The following is a 19,213-nucleotide window of genomic DNA, read 5'->3' as shown; positions in this document are numbered from 1 at the left end:
TCTGTGCACTTTTACATCTTAAGCAGCTATTACACAAAGGCTAAAATCCTTGGTTATAATTAGCACCCATAGGGCTGGTTAACAAAGAAAATAGCACGTTATGTTCTCCTTTGACTTCTTTCCTTGTCTTTTCAGTTTGCAAGAAATAGTGCCTCCATTATTTATGACAAACAAGTTGTATTGTCATTCACCTCCCGGAATGGGTCAATGGGTCAGTTTAGCTATTCCCTGACTCACAAAACAGAAAAGGTCGTGTTCAGGACTGAGATGACATATTCTGAAAATGCAAATACGCAGACAAAGTCTTTGTTGAGGATAATATATCATTGGTAATAAATCTGCTGGAATGACATAGTGACAGCGTAAGACACTCAAATCAGTCTCTCTGTGGACACCTCTCTATCCGTTTTACATACAAATTCAAAGTTCAAGTTGGAGACCAGAGGAAGCTGGCAACAATAGATGTCAGGGAGAATGAAGTCGTCAAATGGCTGCATTGCAGAGCAGCGCTGGCATCCATTCAAGACTCCGGGGGAGATTACCATTTCTTTACATGTTAAAAGGCTGAGAAGTGCCCCCATCAAGCCCCAAGGTTAATGGTCATGTTGGAGCCGCGGCCTCTCACAGTGAAACAAGATGAAACAAGAGGCGCTTTTTTTCAGTTGGAAATGTTCCAGATGATTCCAAATTAGCATATGAGCTGCGTTGCCTCAGCAGGCAGAGGTGTGCAGGGAGATATTTGTGATTAACACTTCACTGTGGCTCAAATGGATCCTTTTCATCTGCGTCTTCAAGCGTCCTCGGGAAGCCTTGTTGTTGGACTGGGATCATACCGACCAACATATAAGCAGAAATTTGTTTGACGTGCACATCATATAGGTACAGAGTAAAATGGGAATATATAATGAAATATTTGTTATCGTGCATTGAAAAGGAGATGTCGAATTGATACAATGCAAGGAGGTTGGGTGTGTTTTTTTCCACGTCACTCGTTTCATGGATTTGACTTTTACGTGGTTGAATGTGTTTGTTTGACCTTTTCTTTCTAAATACTAACCAAAATCCCCATCATCATAAAAAATATATATGGATGACGCTCATCACCAAATTGTTGAGTGCCCACTTAAGTGCACAGATTCCAAGTACCCATAGCCCCTTTGGGAATTCAAGGAGTTCCTCTGTCATTCATAATTAAGGCTTTTGTTCTCTTTGTGTGATGAGAAACAGAATGCTGCTCAACAACACACACACACACATATCTAACAGTGCCAAAGTGTGTTCATTGTAGACACAGTAAGCCTGTCTAAGAAGATGATCCTGTCGCCATCATCTCTTGCAAAACATCAACATAATTTTCCTGTGCAATTTTGCAAAAAAAAAGGTCCCAGATCTCTGACAGCTTAGTTATTGTACAAACAAATTCACATGTGTATGTTGCAGCACATAGCAGTGCAGAGTTTCTTGTTTGCGTTACTGGGTTAAAGGCCAAAGCTGTTGAAATAGACAGGAAATAGTCCTTGCTGGTCATTCATTACCAGCGTGCTGGAGACCATTGTCCAGTCTGTAAAGGAACTCATTTGGGTTTTGTTGTCGAGATGTTTTAGATTATGAGTGACAGTATGAGTACCACTGAGTGCAAAGACTATTTTAAAGGGCTAAGCATGAGGGGAATACAAATTCAACAGGTTCCTTTTGGGCAGTGACCTGCTCCGCTAATGGCTGCATTGTTTAGGCTGGAAAAGTGAGCAGCAGGAAGGCTGCTTCCTGCACCAGGAGCTCCTGTGGCCAACAGCCTGAGAAAAGCTTTGTTGACACCCCCACTGTATTCAAGCCACCATCACTTGCTGTGCATGACCGTTCCTGCAAAGGTCATTGGATACCTGGATGTACTTAGTGCACTCAACCAAAGGCGTGAAAGTAATTTCATGGAGATCAGCTCACATGATGTCGTGCTCATGTGGATGTGTAAAAAAAAAGGCCACACACAGTGATCACTTGTTACTGGTGTTTGTGTGTATTTTGTTGTGACTGAATTATATTTATTTGGTTAGTCCATGTGTTTCAAAATTGATTTTTTGTATGCAACCAGTAAAACTGTTCTGTGCACAGCACGTATCACAAACAAATCACTATTTAGACCACAGTTTGTATTGTATGTTTTGTATCTCCGTATATTGTTATTAGAGATATAGAAATACACAAAACACACATACTTCACACTGCCACTTGTTCTATGCAAACCACTGCATATGCATTGTATATTATTATAATTTTATATAAACAGTTCACATCCTGTCTGAACATAGGATTTGGTTTTACTGGAAATATATTCCTGCTGCTTGGAAAAACTCTGAAACTTTTAAATACTATTATGACAAGACATTTGCTCCAACCAAAGGTGCCATTGTGTTTACTGCTTGGACAGTATTCTGTGAATATGTTTATTGTGGGTGTGAATAAATAAATAATTTTGAAATGCATATATTTCTTTCACTTTACTGATATTATGCAGATAAATTCTCACAATGAAATATACTTAAAAAACACCTAAAAGGAAGAGATCCAGTCCAGTTTGATAAACTTTGTCAGCAGCAGGGCAAATTGTTAATGTCTATATCTACACATCACAGAGAAGTGTGTGTGTGTGTATGTGTGAGTGTGTGTGTGTGTGTGTGTGTGCGTGCGTGCGTGCAGTTTATATTGACAGTGTGTTGGATAAACTCACGCAATTAACATATCCACTCTGCATATTTATCAAGTATTTATAGTTCATTTTCATCCATTATTTAACTTGTTTTTAAATTTTCTTTTGTTGTTGTTGTCGTCCTTGTTCCAGAGTCAAATTCCTTGTGTGTTCACAAACTTGGCCAATAAAGCCAATTCTATTAAGCTGTTTGCTTTATGGTGTGTTTGCTTTATAGTGTTTATAGTATACCTCTTAGCTGTGAACTATAATATGTTTACATTACTTTGTCAACACCGTGTAACGTCCTAACAGAGTACCATAGTCGGAACGACACTTCAGTCAGCAGTTCCTAGCCGGAAGCCCAAAGCATCCGGGATTTGGTGCGCCGTCAAAACGGGTCCTTCCTTCCTGCGCCTCGTCCACGCTCAGCACAGCTGATGTGGTGTCTCACTCTCTCTGTCAGGCAGTCGTGAAACCGTTTTCCTCGTCATTCTTAAATACTAAAGCTCGACATGACTAAAGAGGAAGCTCAGGGGTAAGAACGACGTGCACGTCACAACTCGCGTCCCACAGTGACACCGGCACACAGCGCTGTTTGACCACCGTAATGTACAGTTAGCAAGGCTAGCAGCTAGCTGGCTAGCTAGCTAGCTGTTGCCTTAACATGCAGCGGATTGCATCACCTGACAGTTACAGTAAAATAAGTCACTGCGTTTACCCACATGAGCGAAAACCTTTAAAGTAAATTCTTTCTTTCTTTTTTAAAGTTATGCCCAAACTATGCGGTCAAACGAACGTTAACTTCATCTGCAGGGACAGTGTTGTTTACACGCAAAGTAGCTTTGAAAAAGTTTTGCTACTTTGAGTTTGCCTTGCATCATTTGCGATTTTTGCATTGCCAGAAATACACGAGAAGTTCTTATTACACGTCGTCTGCATGTTCCTGGTGAATTAAGCATATATATATATATATATATATATATGGATATGGATATGGATATTGATATGGTTAAACATATATGGATATTGATATGTTTAAACACGAAGGAAGTGTCAACGTCTGTACCGAGTTCCAGGCAGCAGACTCAAAGCTGGCATGTGAAGGAATTGCTGAACAGGGAGTTTGAATAGCTGCATATTCGTATACACCTATATTGCTTTGCTGCACACAGCACACTCTTTAACATATGAGTGTGCACATCCCAACCTGTCAGGTCATGCTTTTCCACATTCCACTGTTGTGATCTTGCAGTTCCCCCTCTGGTCATGGACCACTTTGCTCTTAGTTGAATGTTGGAGTCAAAAGACAGGAGGGACTGGTTGAGATTTCTCATGAATTAGTTTCTCAAATTCATTGATGATAACACTCATAATCTAATAATCAGCCATGCAGTGATTGTTACCTTCCTTAAAATGTTCACGTATGTGTAGAGACAGGATATTAAAAGGTTTAAAAAATACATTTTGTCCGCCAAATTTACTTTCGGTTTATCTGGGGACTCTGTGTACTCTTGATGGCAAATGTCCTGGCGAGGACTGATAACATTTAAGTTTTATGTTCAACCGATCCGTGACCAGGGTTGGGTTGTAATACACCTGTTGCACACATGTCGTCATGACATGTGTTACAGAGTTCACTGGCTGGTGGCAGTTGCCAAAAGGGGGACAGACTGTTTTTTTTTCGTGTAACTGTAGAACATATGATAATGTGGCAGCGCTGTGTTAAATTAGCTGTGTACGGCACAGAATATTGAGCCACAAAGTTTGTTTGTGTATTGATTTGGCAGCAGACTGTACGTGTTCGGTTAATACACTTTGTAGATCCAGCTTAACAGGTTTCACTGCCTGGCGGGTCACATGGAAACCAGTCCAAGTCTAATTGATCTCATTCATATTCCGTTGTAGTCCAGGATCATAACGCAGCTGTATTGACATGACAGCGGTTTGCTTGGTATTGATTTATTTGGTTGTTCCATAGATGCAGAGGCTACATGCACAATATTTTATTCAACCTCAAACTCAGAATATATGATTTTAATTAAAAAATTCTTTCTTGATCTTGGTCTGCAGTGCTCCCTCGGAAGTCATCATGTCTTCGGGTTTTTGCGTCTTGTTTACACTCTAATGCTATTCATAGTTGTCCTTTGGTGCTTGTTATTTCCTGTAACTAAAAAAAAAAAAAAAAAAAAAAAGCAGCTCCCATCTTGCCCATCGGCTTCCTCCAGGTCCACACACCTGGTGATCGCTCCCCTGTGATCTTGGCACACTCTGATCTGAAGACGTGCAAAGTTCCGATGATTTATTGTTGTCTGCGGCCCCCCTGTTTTATTGCAGTGTTATCTTTTACAGCCTTTTAGACCTTAAAATGTTGGTCCATCACTTTCCCAGGAAGCAGCTGATAATACTTTAATATCCCTGATGTAGACAAGTCACTTGATTATAATTTTTATTTTCAATTTCAAGGGAAGTATTTCTAATTCATGAAACATTAAAGTAGAGCTCCTAAATACTATATACTATACATGCCCAAGTGCCTAGTTGTTGCTAATGCAACTGCTGTAAATTGTTGTAGCAGTTATAAAAAAAAATGTTTGAACTCAGTTGGAGTCAGAGCTTCCACTGCTGCCCTGTATGTTTTATTGTGAACTAGATAAGAGTGGAGTGTTGAATTGATTTACTGTCCTGTTGCCGTGACAAAACCAACTTTACTTAAGGCCAGTGTCACATTCTTATCAGGTCTGACATTGTGTTGTGCTGTGTGGTGTGACAGTAGGATTTAGCAACTAAAGACACCTTTACTTTCAGATAAGACTAAATGTTATCATAATCGTATAACCTGTATTCTTCACAAATCCTGGATAATGGGTTAGAAAAAGTGTTGGTGAGTCTACTGTTCCCTCAAAACATCTGTGTTTATCTTATCCAATCTGACACTCTGGCATCTCTGCTTTTAGCTGCTCCCCAAACTCCCATCCCTCCATTCACAAAGTCTACAGCTGTTTTTTGTTGTCGGAAGAAAAAAACCCACAATGGGATTAAAGGTAGCACAGACTTAAAAGCTAGAGGTGGCCATGGCTCAGAATTAATTTTCCCAGGCAGTCAACAACTTCCTCGTGGGATGCAGAAGAAATAGGAGGTGGAAGTTGACTTGAATGTTTATGTTGAGTGTCTTTTCCTGTTTCAGGGCGACGGAGGAGGAGCAGCAGGCTCAGTCAAAGAAAGGCCAGAAGAAACAGCAGAAGGAAGCAGAGAAAGCTGCGAAGAAGGCTGAGAAGCAGGCCAAGCTGGTCAGTGTTGTGTTTTGTCCCCCTTTTTTTGGTTTGTTTTTTAACATCCGTCGCGCCCCCCCCCCCCTCTCTTACAGCTGGTGAGGTTGCGACGTGCAGGCCTGCTGGGCATTTTGGGTCCAGGAGGGTAGATTAGCCGGCAGGGGGGCACGAGTATCCATTGTTTAAGGATTCCTGTCATTTTGGCTTTGTTTAGGTCCACCCAAACAAAGTGCTATTTTCTTCTACACTGAGCACACAACGCGTTAGGCCCCTCTTAACGAGCAGTTCCAAGCATTTTTCACAGAAAAGGTCAGATTCACGACAATCATCACGAATATACTGAACACATCAGAAGTGACAGCACAGCGAACACAGGCGTTTCACCACCACAGAGGCAAATGGTTGTTAAGAGTTATGAAATATAAACAGTTTTTTTTTTCTGTTTCGATACTAATGCCAACAACCACACTCATGCCATCTTCTGATGCTGAGCACCGATCTGATACTGAATCTGTATAACACTTTCATAATTCCTGAGAGTGACTGTGATCCTTGTAGTAGATAACGTGAAGTCTGAGTAATTCAGTAATTCAATTGTTTTTTAGACAATGTGACTATTTTCATTATGTGGTCATAGAAATTATCTTAAACATGTCTAATACATGTAACAAACATGGTTTTCAGACATGATCTCTGGACAATTTGGTGCATATGTTCTGTTCAAATATTAAGAACGCAGCAGGAGATTTTCTGAGTCAGAAGCGTTCACAACAGCAGGAACATTTCCGGAACATTCAGGCGAGGGGTGGCGCCTGGGTACAGCGCCCACAAAACCGCTAAGAATCTTTCTGAGATTTTCCTGCTGTATTCTCTCATGGGCGCACTCGGACATCTACCGGAAATTTAACTAGGTGGCTGGGAGGACAAGTAAATGTCCTGAGCAACATTTGTGTACAATTTGTTCTCACATACAGCCCCTCAGGAATAGTAGAGGAAAATGTCTGTACTACATTGCATTTCTGAAAGCAGCTTTACACACTTGACAAACAGGCTGAGCTTCTGTGGTGATCAGCTTCAATGCTGCTTCTCCTGTCCTGTCTGTTCTCAGACTAAACTATCATTAGCTCCTCCAGTTACCGTTAATGAGATGTTCTTGATCAGTCCTTGTTCTACGAGCTGCTCTCCCGAAACCTTATTGAACATGACAAAATACTAATCTAACATAGCGTTGTCAAAGCATTGTCTCCAAACGATATCCAGACAAAAAGTGCAAAAAATACATTTGTTGAAAAACTTAATCAAAAGTTACTGACATGATCTAATCACTAATGGAACATTCAACACTTGCATTCACATTAAAATGTATTTTTGTGAAGCACACGCAGAAAGTAATTGTTTACAGAAGTAGCGTGCTGCGTAATGCATCACATTTAGCTCACTGGAGCAATTACTGTACATGGCATATATATGTTTGTTTATATATTTATATATATATAGAGTAAGAATGTGACATCTGGCTGATAACCAATTAACCGATGCATTCAATAAGGTCAGTATCCAGATTTATTGGATATAAATGAGGAAATCGGTGTCCTTCGTTTGAAAATGTGTCGTATAGCTTGAGTTTGACTTAACCACGACTGATGAGACTCTTTATTTGTCATGCACCAAGTGCCTTTAGGTGAGCGCATATAAGTTTCCTGTTTTCCAGCTGGATAAACTCCAGCACGATTAATGGGAGAAGCACGCATTCTCACTGTTTAATACACTAGCTGTTGCTGCCTGTATTTGTGAGGTGTAGTAAGCGTTACCTAGTCGAATGTTTATTGAGTAGGTGTTAACGGTGTTATTTTGTGTTGTGCACTTTTCCCGACCGACACCCGTCACGCTCTGGTGTCGGTCGGGTCGGATACATCATGGCAAGAGCGGGTCCATATTCAGTTGATCGCAAGATGCAATACCATCCATCATGTGACTGGATTATCATATCAAGGATGGCCGATTCCAATCCACTCCACTGCCACCAGCCATTTCAGACTCCAATATCAATTTGCATAGAAAATGGAACTGTAACTTTGCCAAGACTCGGGTCTCATCGCGCTCTGGGAGTCATTTGCCGAGAAGTCAGCGCAGAGATAAAGAATATCTGTCCACTTACGCTGTTTCTATTACAAAGCAATATCCCCCGCTGCCATTGCTCATTGTGTATGATATGTTGGACTAATGTGTAGAAGAGCTCTATATTCCAGAGGCCTGGCTCCAGCGCCGAGCCATGATTTATTCATTTTATTCAAATCCCTGATAGCAAAGATGAAAATGCAATTTGCATGACTGTTGTAGCAAAATGTTTTAAGTTGCTGCAATTGGAAGTTAAGTGTTTTTGAACATCTTTCCTTTATGTTTGAATTTAATGGACAGTCTTGGTGTTGTTACTTCCTAGCTATTGGCACTGCCCTTTAAACACCCGTCAACTCTTTGTCTTTCAGGCTGCCGAACAACAAAGCACAGAGGAAGATGTGAGTATCCAACAGTAGTTTGAACGGTTTGAATTGCAGAAACCAGCAGGCGTAACTCTTCTTCTAAGATCTTGATAAGCTTCATTATCTGTCCTCTCGGTGTGTGTTATCTCAGATGTAGTAGACAGACTGACGCATATAAGATCAACTGGTCGAGTTGCTTTTGTGACCAATAAGTGGTTGATGTGTGTACATGAAGAGCAGAAAAGACTGATCTCGACCGCTAAGACGTCGTGCTTTTGTCTTTTCAGGACTTTGCCAAGGACCGATATGGCATGCCGGCTATGGTCCAGTCCCAACAAAAACTGGGTTAGTATGAAATCCACCTCAACAAAATTCCCACTGTCTGCTGAAAACACAGAAATAATAACAATAGAAAAACAACAAAGATTAATTTGACATGTTCCCGCTCTTGAATTTTTGTAATGGAACAAATGTGAAAGGGATAAAAACTTGCCTTTATGTGACCATACGTTTAATCACCACACAAGCATGCACACTAACACACGCACACACACACACACACGCACACACACACACACACACACACGCACACACACATGCACACACACACACACACACACACTAACACACACGCACACACACACACACACACACACACACACACACACACACACACACTTCTGTGATGTGTTGAAGTAGATGGAAATAGTTAAATTTGGTGACATGAACAATTCGCCCTTCACCTGTCTCAGTGCATCAAACTGGACTGGATCGCTTCCTTTTAGGTGTTTAAAAAAATGTATATTTCATTTGTGCCTTTTGCATATTATCAGCACACTGAGGGAAAAATATGCATTTCATTTCATCATTTATTTATTCACACCCAGAATAAAAAGTTTATGCCGTGAACACAATGACTCATTTGGTTGGTACAAATTTCTTGTTATAATATTATTTCAAGTTTTCAGAGTTTTGTTGTTTTTTTCTTCTTATTTGCTCTGCATTATACTTGGCTTCCTCTCAATCATCTGACGCCAGAAGTGGAAGTCTACCCCAGAAAATAATCTCTTTGAAAATTCACCGCTTTACATCTTACAATGTTAGTTTGTCTCTCGCTTTACCCGTGATCGCTGATTTCAAGATGCATGTTTTAAAATTAAAATGACTGCATGCTTAAGAAAAAATGATTGGCACAAACGCAAATTAAGCTTGAGTAACAATATAGGCTCAAGATCACGGCCGTCGCTTATGAACCTTCATCTTTATTAATGCAAGTCGACTTGGCAGAAGTGAAGGAATGACAATAAAATTATGAAATGGAGAACGTGCAGATCCCTCAAATTTCATGTTTTGATGCAAGGTGACATCCTGATCCAGAACGTCTCAGATTACGTTTGTCTGGCTGTCGAACGTTACTGATGTAACACGATTACAGCTGATAAACATTGTGAAAAAAATGCTTTGAGACTCTTCTCTCTTGCAATCGCAGCAGCGTCAGTGATCGTTGCGGTTACTAATAGTGTGCGATAACCCCCGGATGAATGAGGCAGCGGGCGGGCGGACCTGTCACAGTCGTCCGTCTGTCTGTCTGTCTGGATGCTCATTCTGCTCCAGTGGCAGCAAACAAAGTGGGGCCTCCCTCACCTGCGTGCCAAGCCCAGCCATAGGGATGGGGTGTGGAGGGGATTGGAGGGAATTGGAGGGAGGCTTTTATGTGGGTTGACGCAGAGTTCCCAGCCAAAAGGGCGGCTCTGTTTTCTCCAATGCAGCCTCGGTGTCTGCCTCTACTGCTCACTGACAATAAAGCGAACGCATGCACAGGTGAAACTAGAGTCAATTTGTCATAAAGCCCACAGAGAATAGGGGAGTTCGACAGCTTTCAGCAGGCCTCCTAGTGTATCATATTTATTAGGCACGTCTGAAATTTGAGCATTTCATGGTGCGTACGTCCACACGCACGCACACGCGCACACACACATATGCACTTGCATGACTATCCACATGTCTTTTTGCCTTTGGGGGTGTGCAGAGAGCTAAAGAGTGGGTGTGGGATTCTTTATGCAGAGATGGGCAGACAGAAAAGTTATTTTTAAGTAAAAAAAACCCTTAAGAAATCTCTGTGTGTGTGTGCAGACAGAGCCCTGGTACGGGTCCAAGACCTCACTCCCGAGAGAGCTGACCAGCTGATCTGGCTGCGTGCCCGAGTCCACACCAGCAGAGCCAAAGGTGAGATCACCCCCCCTGTCTCTGTTCACCCTTTATTTGGTTAAGCACAACTTTCTTACGGATTGGACTGGACGGACCTTAGTGCTAATCCTCAGTGTGCTGTACTGAAATGTGTAAAACGTCCTGAGCCAGTGCTTCACATCACCCCATTCCCTTCAAGAGAACCAGTAGAACTTTGTGTTGTTCGATTCCCCACGACATAGATGATTGACAGAACTCTCTTTAGACTCATCAAACCTTATTGTGAAATGAGAATATGTCTACAATATATTCCTTTCTGGCGTGTATTTTTTTTTTTTGGCCCATACTTCCATGTTAGACCGAGTTTGACAATCCGAGGGTGTGTTTTGATATCATTTTCCGACTTCACTGCCAACTGAAAGATCAGATAACTTCAGATTTCTGCTGGCTTACAGCTACTTGCAGCCACGTAGATGCTCTGTTTCAGTAAAATGAACCCCGCGGAGTTTGCCAGGTTATTGCATCTCTGTATGAGACATCAAGCTTTTTTACTGCCTTGCTAAATCTGACATTACAAATAAAGTACGGTCTCTGTGATTATCTTTCATTTGTTGCCATTTCCTTTCATGATAACTTCAACCTCTGCCCGATGTAAGGATGTCCCTGTGTGCTGTATAACATCCCGATTTTAGTCTGGGATGAGTCGCATCTGTTGGTGGGATTTTGGCATCACTGTTATCCCCACCCCCCGCCCCCTTCTCACAGGCAACAAACATCAAAGTACCCGGGTGGTCCCACCACCTACTGCCCCGAGTTTTTGTTGGCTAGTTTGTTTACCCTGACCCAAGGTGTGTGTGTGTGTTTGTTAGGAAGGTAGCAATCACCCTTTCGCCACACAGTGCTCTTCAAAGAGAAGACTGTGTTCACAAATGTTTGACAGTTTACCTGTAGATTACAAGAAGAGTCCTTACAGCTGAGGGATACCGCTCTTCATCCTGAGTAACACTTTGGCCCTTTGGACGGCACAAACTGACATTACCTGAGTGAGCACCAGAGCTTTTATCGTGACAAGCCTGTTAAGCTTGCTGGAAAGGGCTCTTAACACCCTGGCACTAAATGTTGTCGTTGTTTTGTTTTCAGGAAAGCAATGCTTCTTGGTCCTGCGTCAGCAGCAGTTCAACGTGCAGGCACTCGTTGCGGTGGGAGATCGTGCCAGCAAGCAGATGGTCAAGTTTGCCGCAAAGTGAGTAACGGAGACTGCTCTTCCTGTCGGAGGGGGCAAAGAACAATGGTGGGAAAATGCTTGGCCCGACTCGCCGGCCGATTCCATTTTCACACATTCTTAGTGAGGTGGACGGTGTGGAAATCAATCATTTTTCACTTGACAACAAAAGCGGGCTGTTAACGGGGTGGGATACAGCAGCGCTTTAATGGAGCGGTTCCTGTTGCGATGGCAGATACTGCAGCTTGGATCAGAGGTGGAAGAAATACTTAAGAGCCAAGCACCATTAGTCATGTTAGCCGCTAAACTGAAGCCCATTACTGGTAGTCTATAAATGAACACAACTATCAGCGAAAGTGCACTTTTTTTTAAATGAATAAAAGAGCTGGGGGGGGGGGGCTCGTAATAATGCTGAAAAATACGGCTGATGTTCGCAGAGGGGCTCACTTTTGTAATAATTCCAAAATTGTTTTTTCACAAAGAAATGCAGGTCATTAACTAAAACATATAGTGCTTAAGTAAATAACTTTTTCCCAGTACTCCTGTTGTTTGATGAGTTTCTTAATCCGCCAGACCAGAATGGCAGTTATAACATTGGATAATAAAGATCACAAGCAACGCAATGTAGTGTTGCTTAATGCAGTTTGACACAAGCCCACTATTAAAGGGGCAGTAAGCCATTTTTGGAGAAAGACTTGTTGTTGATTGTTTGGATTGCATCAGTCGGAGCTTGAAGTCACAGGCTCGGGTATGGGAGACGGACGTGCTAACCACGAGGCCAAAAGCCCTGAGTTGTGTTGTCATTTGTTAGCACGTCTCTGCACACAGTGTTGTGTGTTGCGATCCGCACAACTTTTATGCATTTCAATTTACAGAGCCAGGGCTGCGCCGAAAGAAACTGTTTTTTTCCGGTGCACGCACAGAACCGGCAGCTAGAGACCGTGAGGACCGTGTATTGGATTCAAATCGCTTACTGCCCCTTAAAAAGTTGCCATTAAGACTGAAGAGAGAACTGAAGTGTCTGCTGGTTCATCCTCCCAGAGAAACCTACAAGAGTTGAAAGAACTCCGCTTCATTAAGAATTTTAATTAGATAGCACACCACTGACAGAGCAGAGACGGCGGTGTCAAACATCAATGGAGATTTATCGAACCCCATCATCGCTCCAGACAATGACCTCATACCCAGAGTGGAGACCACGTCGGGGTGACCGGAGGATGAGTGCGTCTCCCTGACTTCTCACTCCCTGAGATCACTCAGGACTGAGCAGCAGAAGAGCAACAGTCTGCCCGATATCTGTTATTATATTAGATAACATCTACAATAAACAGTTCTTGTAATGCTCTGAGTAAATATAGTCATACATTCAGCACAGACTTAATGAAGTAAATAATGAATGATAGGGTTTATGTACACACCAGCCCGAGTCATATGTAAACAAGTGGGAGCTACTAAGTGTTTGATGAATATCCAAATGTGCATAAATTACCGTTTCACTGACATTCATTATACTCGCGTTTCATAAATTAGACCTTCGGAGCCTCCGTCTGTGGTTGCTGCGATGTGTCGAGGTTCACGAGTCTCAAACACGCGTACATTTTTCTAATGAGGCCCAAGGTCACTGCTGCACGGGCCCTGAGGCTTGACCTCTGCTGCCCGAGCACACTGGTACCCGCTGTGGTAGAAGTTTTGCGGTGCCCTGACCAGCCGTCAGCGAGGCTCGGCTTTATTTTCTGTATTCCTGCAGCATTTCATTGCTCCACAAGTGTGAAAGGACTTGTGTTTCCATCTTAATATTGTAGAAAAGTTAACTGTGAGTCACACAAGAGACTGTTTTTTTGTGGGTTTTAGGCATCGGTTATGTTTCAATACGTTTCTGCAACTTCTTTTATGTGCAGAAGTTCCTAAATCTGGTTCTGCAATATTGTGGTCGGACAGTTGGACAGTTGAGCCATACATCGACACCTGACAACAGAGCGAGTTAAAGAGATGACATGGTTTCCATGACACGGTCTTGTCGAAAAAAATAGCATAGTCACGCTGCAGCATAGCGATTTATCAAGATGATGTCTGAACGTTGCTGTTATGTGGTAATTCTTTCTATTAAGATATTAAAAGACAGCTGGTGCTCCCAGTTCCTGTGGCTTTTCTGGCCCCAGTCTAACTCCACACACTGGTGTGATGATTGACATCATTAGTAAAATCCTGGATTACAAGTAAATCCTCTCATAATCATGTCGAGGGCAGTGATGACATTGCTGAGGAAGTCTAATATCACATGTTGTATATCCAGGACGTCGTCCTCTCACTCTCACTATTTAATTAAGTGATCTTCAGATCCGGCAACCGCTGCTCGACTCGAGGAACCCCAGGCGGTCTGGGTGTGACGCAGACAATAGACATGTCAGTTTTATGCACTGGGAAGTTTGTAATTGCGGTTCAATTTTGAGTTGCCGGATTCAGTCTGGGGTTTTTTTCTTCTTTTTTTTATAGAAATTTCTAATTTGGATGATACTTGTTTGAAAGAATCATAGTGTGACCTGTGGTGTGTGTGCAAAAGGCCGGCCACTGCATACATGACAAGGAAATCTTGTTCCAGTCAGCTCTACTTTCCTCTCTTGTCATTGTGATACGTCAGCATCTCATGACTTCTGACTAAATGTGTTTTTGTTGACCAGAGTAATAGTGCAAAGGGCCCAGTATCTCTTTAACTTTACCCCTTAAAGGTAGTGCGGGTTTACCAAAATAATCATAATCCAAGTTATAGTAAATCTAACCAAAGTTACATAAATATTTCCAGTAATCACATAATTACTTTATTCACAACTTTCCACATTTTTGTACTAATTCCAGACAGTATTAACCCCCCCCCCCAAAAAAAAAGATTTAATGTGAAAGAAGCTTCCCTCCCGTTGCTCTTTCAGTTGTATTACTCATCTAAGTCTTGAGTTAATAAGTCTGTTTCCCTCCATGTGCACTGGATGTGTTGGCACAGACTCTCCGCCCTGCGGCGGAGGTTATTAACGTGGGCATTTATTTATCTAACTGATCTCCGACTAGAAGGGAAGGACTACGGCGGCAGCTGTCGTGGGGCTGAAGGGACAGCGGTTCCCCCGTGTTCCTTCCCTCATTACTGCGTTTTAATGAGGAGGAATGAAGGATTTCGGCGGCTTTCCCATCTGGCCTCGTTGCTTCATGACGATCGGCATTGTCCCTCACATCTCTTATCCGAGTTTCAGCGAGGAGTTTGTGTAGGAAGACGGCACCTTGTTTTGAAAAAAACATTGCAACTAAATTTTAACAAAGTCTTCCCCTTTAATACTTAGTAGCTTACTCTCACCTCATAGGAATTTGTACGCCTGCTCTCTATAGCGAACTGTTGTTGTTGGAGCGCTGGGTACTTCCCACGAGCTCTCTCTGTAAGCTGCTACCCTTTTGCTACAAACTGTCAATCAGTTTTCTCATAGCTCGACAATCTTTCTCCTATTCACCTGCTTGTATTTATTTACTACTTCTCCTTTGTAACAAATATATAGTTGTTAAAGGGGAAATTTGGAAAGTAACTGAAAGTTGTGAAGAAGAAAAAAGAAAGTGCAGTGACAAGGGCCTTAAAAGCTGGTGCTGTTTTTAATAGCACATACCCTATTCAACAGGCAGTTGGGTCAATTTATACTTTATAGCAGAAACAGATTAATGGGGTGACAGGAATCATTGTGCGGCCCCAGATTTTATTTTAAAGTGAGTAAAATTGTCATACAATAGCGTATTCTTAATCTGTTCCCACAGTATGAGTCATTTCATGACAGTCAAGTTTGTCTGCAGTTTGACGTGTGAAACCAGCAAAATGTTTTCTGCGCTGTTGCAACCTGTTGATGTGAACCTGATGAAAGTAGACACATTAGTGTTGAGAAGAGAAAGGGGTTGGTGGTTGTGGTGTTGCAGTTTTTTTACGAAAGCCATATGCTCTCGTGGGATCTTGGTCCACTTTACCTTCGGCGTTAGCAAATGTCAGCGCAGCCTTTGTTCTCTCAGGATCTAAATCACTCGACCGCACGCCGTCCCGCACATCGCACCATGTAAACTGAAAACGCATGTCTGCGTGCATCCGTCAAGAGTTTAAGGGAAACGTTCAGTTGGCCTCACACAGTTGGCCTCCCACACACACACACACACAACATTGTTTTCTAAGTGCTGTCTGTTGTTTACCCTACTACTCTTCCCAACCGTCTCGTCCAGCATCACCAAGGAGAGCATCGTAGACGTGGAGGCAGCAGTGAGGAAAGTGGAGCAGAAGATCGAGAGCTGTTCCCAGCAGGATGTGGAGCTCCACATTGAGAGGGTGGGCATAATTTCACCACAGTCGTCGCAGATGATGTACTCTCTTTATTTATTTTTTGTGCACTGCAATGCTCCTTTTACATCTAAATAAAAACACACAGCTGTTCACACAGGCGCTACACAGGTGTCATGTAAACAGCAACACACATTAATGCACCTTCAATTCCTCAGTCAACACAGTGTGTGATTTTGAGTTACTCCAAAACATTGTGTTTATTTTACAATTGGAACATACTGTACTTGTTACACTGTAGTGAGCACACAAGCACACAAACAACATAGATGTCAGATTTACTACATGGCTCAGTGGACTGCGTCAGATTTGTACAGTTTGTACCCACCAACTGAACACGACCGTTAACCACACAGACACCCAGTAGTTGTAACACACAGTCAACTGCTCATACGCAGATGAGGTTTTAACAGTTTACACTGTCACAGTCTTTCACTTTTAGACACCCTTGAGCTTGTGTGTGGAGTCTGGGTACTTTCCTATGTCAGAAATGTGTGATGAAAAACGTTGGTGGTTTGTCACCCTCTGAATATTAATGCTCTCGGTTTTTTTCTTCCCCCGCAGATCTTCGTCGTCAGCCAGGCAGAGGCTCGTCTTCCCCTGCAGTTGGACGATGCCGTCAGGCCCGAGGCAGTAGGGGAAGAGGTGAGGATGAACGTAGGGATGGAACCCCAAGTGAAATATTTGCTGACAGCCAAGGCTGATTCATTGTACTCCATATTTTCAATAAAACAGCACTGTGAAGTTTGCGATAGGACATTTTAGCAACATGAAAAAAATGGCTTCATATTCTTACAGGTCTGTAAGTTTTGTGTTTTGGCTGAACACCCCCCCCCCCCCCCCCCCCCCCAAACACTGACAATTTAGGCGACCTGGAATGAAATACCATGTGTGGCACATTCTCGAGGTGAAACTTTTTACTGTCAGGTAAAAATATCAGCTTGTAATGCCGAAAAGACAGCTCAGTCTCAGCCGGGGGGGGGGTGGGGGGGGTGGGGGGGGGGGGGGGGGGGGGGGGGGGGGGGGGGTGGGGGGGGTGGTGGTGTGGGGGGGTGGTGGTGTACTACAGCTGTAGACGCTGCTCCAGTCCAGACTCGACTGTTATTTAAAAAACTTCTGACATCAACCTCTCCGTGTGAGAAAGAGGAACTGTGTGTCGGTGTGCGTGAGAGTTCACTGTCTTACATGGAAACGTTTGGACTGACTAAATTCGCCCCAATTCATCGTAATACTTAATATCAGAAGCAAGAAAGTGGCATAACCATGCTGTGATTTGACTCCTGGTTAACGGTAACAGAACGGCTCACTGATTAACACCTCATTCAGCGAGTACAATCACCTCGTTTGACTCAACTCTGTTTTGCAAAATGTGATTCCATCGCACAGTCTTCATAAGAGCCGGCAGCCACGGTTTGGGGGAGCTCTCTGAATTCCAATTACCAAGAGTTATGCATTCATGCAGACTCATTTGAGGCGATGCATTAGAGAAGCTATTATTTTCCCACCTACAGTTTAGGAGGTCATTAGCGGTTATTAAACTTTGGGGATGCTGGGTTTTTTTTGGGGGGGGGGGGGTGTCAGCCACTGTCTTGACAGCAGGTCAGTTCAATAATTAATTGGTTACCAATTCAATTCAAAAGATTATTATTTTTTAAATTTTACTGTCATAGCTTAGTTTTTTATCTAAAAAGATACACAGAACATTTTGCCAAAACTGTGTAACCTTGAAAAAAACAAACATGAAAATAACCTTTCAGCACAAATATCCACAGCAATAGATTCTTCTCAAACGAATGAACCTGCACGACAAGCAGGTTAACGTGGAACTCAACATGTCATCAGATAGTTGATCTGCCTGGATAGTTTACTTAGTCCTGCTCCTGCAGCAAGTTCAGCATGTAGTGTTTTTGAGAGTGGCTCTGAAACGTTACCATACCTCAAAATCATGATCAAAGAAAACACCAAAAATACTACTGTCATTGTCGATCATGCTCATCTGTGAGATGTTATTGAGCTGCAATTATCATTTGATAAATTTTTAAAACAATGATGCAGATTGGCTGTTTTGTTAAACCCCAACTATTTGATACAAACCACTGTATTCCCAGACAGATCAGCATAGTTTTTAATGCCACACACCAATAGCTATTGTTTTTGTGTAGCTGTTGAACACCAATTTTTTTATTATTGAAAAAAAAGAAAAAAAGAATATATGGGTGTCACCAGATGAGCGACCACTAAGAGCCCTTCTGTTTATCCAGTAAGTCAGTCCCAGGTGTTTTCTTCAGGGATTAAATGTCTCACACTTGTCACAGCACCTGTCTTCCCGAGAGACTCAGGCCTTTAACAGCCCCGTCGATTAGCCATGTCTGTCTGCCTGTCTGCCTGTCCAAATTTTTTTTTTTTGTTGCTCTGTGCGGGGCAGGATTTGGCTGTGCAGCCTATTAGCTCAAACCCCAGTGGGGCCCTATGAGGAAGCCTGACATCCATGACCCTGGAAGCAGCGGCTCCTCCTGTGATGAAATATTTACAATTTCATTTTAGTGTTTTTTTTTTTCTTCTTTTCTTTTCTCTATTATTGCCTTATGGTCCCATATTGCAGATGTTGTTTGTTGTAGTCGACCCTGAAACATGTGCTGCTGTAACAAATCAACTGTAAGTCATTTATGGCTGAAAGAACACGGTGCTTGAATGGTCGCCAGTGTTTTTAGTTTGAATGGTGTGACTAGTATTGCCTGTCTTTTTGGTGTGAGGTTTGAACAGCCTCAAAAAAACGTTTACACATCACTGGCCACGACACACAACAGGGACTGAAGAGTAGTTGAATATTTTATTGTTTTTTTTAGGACTTGTGGTGATGTGATAATGTTTTTGTTTGCCCTCAGGAAGGCAGAGCCACAGTCAACCAGGATACCAAGTTGGACAACAGGGTGATCGATCTCAGGGTAAGCTGCTCCCAGAGCCGAGGAAAAACAAGTGGGAAAAGAGGAAAAAAGAGAAGAAACAAAAAAGCCTGAA

At 42.5% G+C, this 19,213-nt stretch overlaps 1 protein-coding gene across 1 annotated transcript in view; it reads left to right on the top strand.

The window, feature by feature from the left end:
* The first annotated feature begins 3,064 nt into the window (after positions 1–3,064).
* The window catches only part of dars1 (aspartyl-tRNA synthetase 1), a 27,613-nt gene continuing 11,464 nt past the window's right edge, over positions 3,065–19,213 (top strand). Inside the window, exons 1-9 of the mRNA XM_035651517.1 lie at positions 3,065–3,221; positions 5,871–5,973; positions 8,442–8,471; positions 8,723–8,780; positions 10,569–10,661; positions 11,763–11,865; positions 16,081–16,183; positions 16,760–16,840; positions 19,081–19,140. Coding sequence (XP_035507410.1) covers positions 3,199–3,221; positions 5,871–5,973; positions 8,442–8,471; positions 8,723–8,780; positions 10,569–10,661; positions 11,763–11,865; positions 16,081–16,183; positions 16,760–16,840; positions 19,081–19,140 — 654 coding nt within the window. The 5' untranslated portion in view covers positions 3,065–3,198. The remainder of the gene's footprint in view (positions 3,222–5,870; positions 5,974–8,441; positions 8,472–8,722; positions 8,781–10,568; positions 10,662–11,762; positions 11,866–16,080; positions 16,184–16,759; positions 16,841–19,080; positions 19,141–19,213) is intronic.

The sequence above is a fragment of the Scophthalmus maximus genome, chromosome 14 (genome assembly GCF_022379125.1).
Source record: "Scophthalmus maximus strain ysfricsl-2021 chromosome 14, ASM2237912v1, whole genome shotgun sequence".
Lineage (NCBI taxonomy): Eukaryota > Metazoa > Chordata > Actinopteri > Pleuronectiformes > Scophthalmidae > Scophthalmus > Scophthalmus maximus.
The sequence above is the reverse complement of the archived record's forward strand: the minus strand, read 5'-3'. Positions and strand labels throughout refer to the sequence as shown.